The sequence below is a fragment of the Ascaphus truei genome, chromosome 17, assembly GCF_040206685.1.
Source record: "Ascaphus truei isolate aAscTru1 chromosome 17, aAscTru1.hap1, whole genome shotgun sequence".
Lineage (NCBI taxonomy): Eukaryota > Metazoa > Chordata > Amphibia > Anura > Ascaphidae > Ascaphus > Ascaphus truei.
The window spans coordinates 29,905,560-29,911,559 of record NC_134499.1 but is presented as its reverse complement, the minus strand read 5'-3'; the positions used below and the strand labels follow the sequence as shown (position 1 = coordinate 29,911,559).

Sequence of the window (6,000 nt, the reverse complement as noted above, 5' to 3'; positions counted from 1 at the left end):
CTTCCCCAAACATATGAGCGACTCTATAAAAAGGTTTAATGAACGCTCTCACACTCAGTCTGGTAGTGCCGGGCGCAATGTAATGAGCCACGAATTTGCAGCTACCCTATTTAGAAATGTATTTTTATTTATTTTTTTGCACAGCGTTAACGTCTCGGCTGCCGGTCGCGCCGGGCACACACTGCTTTGCAACGCGTAGCATACAGTAACGGCTGCTGAAGGAGGAAAGTGACTCTGAAAGCAATGACACCCAGTTTGGAGCAGGGGCATCCGGTTCCGGCGCCAGCTCCTTGTGACCTTTGGGAGAATCCCTTTATCGCCCGTCACCAAAATCATAGATTGTAAGCTCTGCAGGGCAGGGACTTGTGCCTGCAAAATTCTATGCACAGCGCCGCACACACCGCCAGCGCTATATAATTAAAAAAACTATTATACAGAAGATTTGTAATGCTGATGAAGGCCTATAGTGTCCAAAACGTTGCTCTATCAGACATGTAGAAAATACATTTTTCCTATGAGACGGTAACCTCTCTCTAGATTATGTTTTATTTACGGGGTGCATTGCCTTATTTTTCCCCCAATTATTTATATATATATACTAGCTGAGAGACCCGGCGTTGCCCGGGATGTAATGTTCCCGTTCCTCTCTCTCCTCCCCCCTCTCTCTGTTTGTCCCCCATTCACATCAATCCAGTCCCCCCCCTCCCTCCCTCCTTTACAGCTTCATGTAGCGTGTGTGCGTCAGTCACTGTGTGTTTGCTCGCGCGTCAGTGAGTCTGAGGCAGAAACACAAACACACACAGACTGACTGACGCACACACAGTCAGTGTGTGCCTCAGTCAGTGTGTGCGTGCGTCAGTCAGGCTTTGTGTGCGCGTCAGTCAGTGTGTGCGTGCGTGCGGCAGTCAGTCAGTGTGTGCGCGGGGGGCGTCAAAGGCAGGGGGGGGCGTCAAAGGCAGGGGGGGGCGTCAAAGGCAGGGGGGGGGGGCGTCAAAGGGAGGGCGTCAAAGGGAGGGAGGGCGTCAAAGGGAGGGGGGGCGTCAAAGGGAGGGGGGGGCGTCAAAGGGAGGGGGGGGGGCGTCAAAGGGAGGGGGGGGGGGCGTCAAGGGGGGGGCAGTGGACAGGAGGGGGGGGGCAGTGGACAGGAGGGGGGGGGCAGTGGACAGGAGGGGGGGGGGGGCAGTGGACAGGAGGGGGGGGGGGCAGTGGACAGGAGGGGGGGGGCAGTGGACAGGAGGGGGGGGGGGCAGTGGACAGGAGGGGGGGGGGGCAGTGGACAGGAGGGGGGGGGCAGTGGACAGGAGGGGGGGGGCAGTGGACAGGAGGGGGGGGGCAGTGGACAGGAGGGGGGGGCAGTGGACAGGAGGGGGGGGCAGTGGACAGGAGGGGGGGGCAGTGGACAGGAGGGGGGGGCAGTGGACAGGAGGGGGGGGGCAGTGGACAGGAGGGGGGGGGCAGTGGACAGGAGGGGGGGGCAGTGGACAGGAGGGAGGGGGCAGTGGACAGGAGGGGGGGGCAGTGGACAGGAGGGGGGGGGCAGTGGACAGGAGGGGGGGGGCAGTGGACAGGAGGGGGGGGGCAGTGGACAGGAGGGGGGGGCAGTGGACAGGAGGGGGGGCAGTGGACAGGAGGGGGGGGGCAGTGGACAGGAGGGGGGGGCAGTGGACAGGAGGGGGGGCAGTGGACAGGAGGGGGGACAGGAGGGGGGACGCAGTGGACAGGAGGGGGGACGCAGTGGACAGGAGGGGGGGCAGTGGACAGGAGGGGGGACGCAGTGGACAGGAGGGGGGGCAGTGGACAGGAGGGGGGGGCAGTGGACAGGAGGGGGGGGCAGTGGACAGGAGGGGGGGGGCAGTGGATAGGAGGGGGGGGCAGGGGGCAGTGGACAGTGACACTACCTGTACTTCCGGGCGCCGCCACCGTCTGACTCGGCGCCGCGAGGGAGGAAGGGGGTCCGCCATCTTACGCGCCGCGTGGCAGCTGCGGGAAGCGAGGTGATTTGGAGCGGGGAGGCGGGAAGCGAGGTGATTTGGAGCGGGGAGGGGTGATTTGGAGCGGGGAGGGGTGATTTGGAGCGGGGAGAGGTGATTTGGAGCGGGGAGAGGTGATTTGGAGCGGGGAGAGGTGATTTGGAGCGGGGAGAGGTGATTTGGAGCGGGGAGGGGTGATTTGGAGCGGGGAGGGGTGATTTGGAGCGGGGAGGGGTGATTTGGAGCGGGGAGAGGTGATTTGGAGCGGGGAGAGGTGATTTGGAGCGGGGAGAGGTGATTTGGAGCGGGGAGAGGTGATGCCGCTGGGGAGGGGGAAGAGGTGATGCCGCTGGGGAGGGGGAAGAGGTGATGCCGCTGGGGAGGGGGAAGAGGTGATGCCGCTGGGGAGGGGGAAGAGGTGATGCCGCTGGGGAGGGGGAAGAGGTGATGCCGCTGGGGAGGGGGAAAAGGTGATTTGGAGAGGGGAGAGAGGGGAGAGAGAGAGAGAGAGAGTGTGTGTGTGTGTGTGTGTGTGTGTGTGTGTGTGTGTGTGTGTGTGTGTGTGTGTGTGTGTGTGTGTGTGTGTGTTTTATTTCTTTTTTTGGACCTTTGGCCCGTCACTCCGCCTCAGGCCAATGAGTGGTGTGGGGGGCGGGCCAAGGGGGTGGTGTGAGTGTGTGAGGCCAATGAGAGGTGTGCGGGGGCGGGCGGGCCAAGGGACCAATGAGATTGCCGCTAGGGACACCGGACATCCAGCAGGCAGGCATGCATGCATGCATGCAGGCAGGCAGGCAGGCAAACATACAGTGCTTTCACTAATATAGTATAAGATATATATATATATATATATATATATATATATATATATATATATATATGTAGCAGTGTCAGTATAGAAAAGTACTAAAGTTTATAGAATCTTACCTCGGGGGTCCTGATGGTTTCCAGTATCTGCAGTAAAGGTGCTGCCCGTCTGCATTGACAAAGTGTGGCCCATCTTTGTATGGGACCCCCTGCGGACTCAGCCTTGGGGAGCTATCCTCCGGCATCATTGGGGTGCCGCCTAAAATCCAGAGGAATACATTGCGTCTCAGACACAGACTTCACAGTACCATTTAAACCCTGAATGTCAGACACCCTTGTGCACGGTAATACCCATTCCTGCTATATAATGCCACGAGTTGGTTTTAAAGGGACGAGACCTTGCAAATGCCCAAATGCACCTCAAACCCTCTGTGCAGCGACAGGAGCCAGCGGCAGTGTTCTGCATTACAGGGCACAGCTGACGTGTAGGGGTTAATAGGCTGTGAGCAGTGCCAAATCTTCCATGCCCTGCTTTGCAATTACCCGCTGCACCGAAGTCTTGAGCTATTTCTCCATCCCAGATCTCAGTATATAAATAGTGTTTTTGGAGATGTTTAGGAGCACGGGCAGCTTGGTGGAGCACATTCTGCCATCTGTACAACACGCCAGCTAAACGGCTTCTCCGCTCTGCAAAGCCAGGCGTGTTTAGTGAAAATATTCCCATCTCTGGCAAGTGCTAAGAGGCAGGAAAATAGCCAGCAAGCGCTGTGCAAAGCTATGCCTGCTAACACACTGCTCGAGCTCTCCTGCAGTGACAGGGTAAAGTGCACGGACCACACACCAATTCACATCACAGTGTTGCACCGGGCAGAGTTTGTATGTTCTGGAACATGGATGTAACAGAACTAATGAAAGCGATGCTACTTTCGCCGACATTACCGCTGGAACAAGGGAGGCCAGGAGATACTGAAACACCGAAAAACAGGTACAAGAGAAGCACGCACCAAATATCGCAGGTCACACACACAAACACACGTATTCATACATATAACATGTGTGTTACATATACACAGTGCTTTTTCCCTAGAATAAAAGGTGATGAAGCACTGCGCAATAATATACATATGTAGTCGCATTCCAAAATCGTTTGGAATCTATGTTATTATTTTTGTAAATAATAATTATTACATTCTAATTGTTTTATAAAACATACATTTTTTTAGACTATTGCAATAATGCTATAAGATTGACCACGTGGTCTATGAAACATGGTACAGGAACTGTGTTCCAGCGTGGACGCCCCCCCCCCCGCACACACACCCCCCCGCACACACCCCCTGATAAACAGAGATTTTTTAGCATGGTTGGAACTATAGTGTTTGAAAAAAAACAATACTGTGCACCATTTTCAAGGATCACAACTTAAATATTTATTGTAAGACGCTTGATCGCTGCGCATACATAAATACTAAAATGCTGTAAACAAATGCCAGAAAATGTACATGCTTAGCCATGTACAATATTTAAATGTATATAGGAGTTCACATTACATGCACATGATGTACAATTATGCACACATCATTACATGTATACTCACACACAGAAATACACATACATACATGCACACAAAGACTACATACATGGAAGTACTCTGACAGACACACATACACACCTACCCATACACGTGTACAGAAGTAGAATACAAAAAAAAAACGTGCATACGGAATTACACATACAGTACATTCACACACACAGTACATGCATACACACAGCAGATGCACCTTAATATGTAGGCTCCGTGCACAGGTGACGTTCGCCCAGCGGACTGATCCTGAGAGCAGCAGCAACATGCAGCCAAGAGCTGCACTGGCTCATGCAACCAAGACACCGTCTTATCTTTCAGGGGATCATCAGAGGAGGGCAATATCTTACCTATAAGCAGATCAGAGAAGGCACTTTACTATCTACCAGCACAGGGGGCACTGCCTCGCCTACCTGCACAGGGGGCACTGCCTCGCCTACCTGCACAGGGGGCACTGCCTCGCCTACCTGCACAGGGGGCACTGCCTCGCGTACCTGCACAGGGGGCACTGCCTCGCCTACCTGCACAGGGGGCACTGCCTCGCCTACCTGCACAGGGGGCACTGCCTCACCTACCTGCACAGGGGGCACTGCCTCACCTACCAGCACAGGGGGCACTGCCTCACCTACCTGCACAGGGGGCACTGCCTCACCTACCTGCACAGGGGGCACTGCCTCACCTACCTGCACAGGGGGCACTGCCTCACCTACCTGCACAGGGGGCACTGCCTCACCTACCTGCACAGGGGGCACTGCCTCACCTACCAGCACAGGGGGCACTGCCTCACCTACCAGCACAGGGGGCACTGCCTCACCTACCTGCACAGGGGGCACTGCCTCACCTACCTGCACAGGGGGCACAGCCTCACCTACCTGCACAGGGGGCACTGCCTCACCTACCTGCACAGGGGGCACTGCCTCACCTACCTGCACAGGGGGCACAGCCTCACCTACCTGCACAGGGGGCACTGCCTCACCTACCTGCACAGGGGGCACTGCCTCACCTACCTGCACAGGGGGCACTGCCTCACCTACCTGCACAGGGGGCACTGCCTCACCTACCAGCACAGGGGGCACTGCCTCACCTACCTGCACAGGGGGCACTGCCTCACCTACCTGCACAGGGGGCACTGCCTCACCTACCTGCACAGGGGGCACTGCCTCACCTACCTGCATAGGGGGCACTGCCTCACTACCAGCACAGGGGGCACTGCCTCACCTACCAGCACAGGGGGCACTGCCTCGCCTACCTGCACAGGGGGCACTGCCTTATCTATAAGCTCTGGTGGCACAGCCTCACCTACCTGCACAGGGGGCACTGCCTTATCTATAAGCTCTGGTGGCACAGCCTCGCCTACCTGCACAGGGGGCACTGCCTTATCTATAAGCTCTGGTGGCACAGCCTCGCCTACCTGCACAGGGGGCACTGCCTTATCTATAAGCTCTGGTGGCACAGCCTCGCCTACCTGCACAGGGGGCACTGCCTTATCTATAAGCTCTGGTGGCACAGCCTCGCCTACCTGCACAGGGGGCACTGCCTTATCTATAAGCTCTGGTGGCACTACCTTATCTACCAGCACAGGGGGCACTGCCTTATCTATAAGCTCTGGTGGCACTACCTTATCTACCAGCACAGGGGGCACTG

At 56.4% G+C, this 6,000-nt stretch overlaps 1 protein-coding gene across 2 annotated transcripts in view; it reads right to left on the bottom strand.

Annotated features, from left to right (window-relative positions):
* The window catches only part of MGLL (monoglyceride lipase), a 44,896-nt gene that overhangs the window by 38,565 nt on the left and 331 nt on the right, over nt 1-6,000 (bottom strand). For both annotated transcript variants that reach the window (XM_075574573.1, XM_075574572.1), the window contains exons 2-3: nt 4,556-4,706; nt 2,895-3,033 (exon numbers count right to left, since the gene is read on the bottom strand). In XM_075574573.1, coding sequence (XP_075430688.1) covers nt 2,895-2,967 — 73 coding nt within the window. In that variant the 5' untranslated portion in view covers nt 2,968-3,033; nt 4,556-4,706. The remainder of the gene's footprint in view (nt 1-2,894; nt 3,034-4,555; nt 4,707-6,000) is intronic.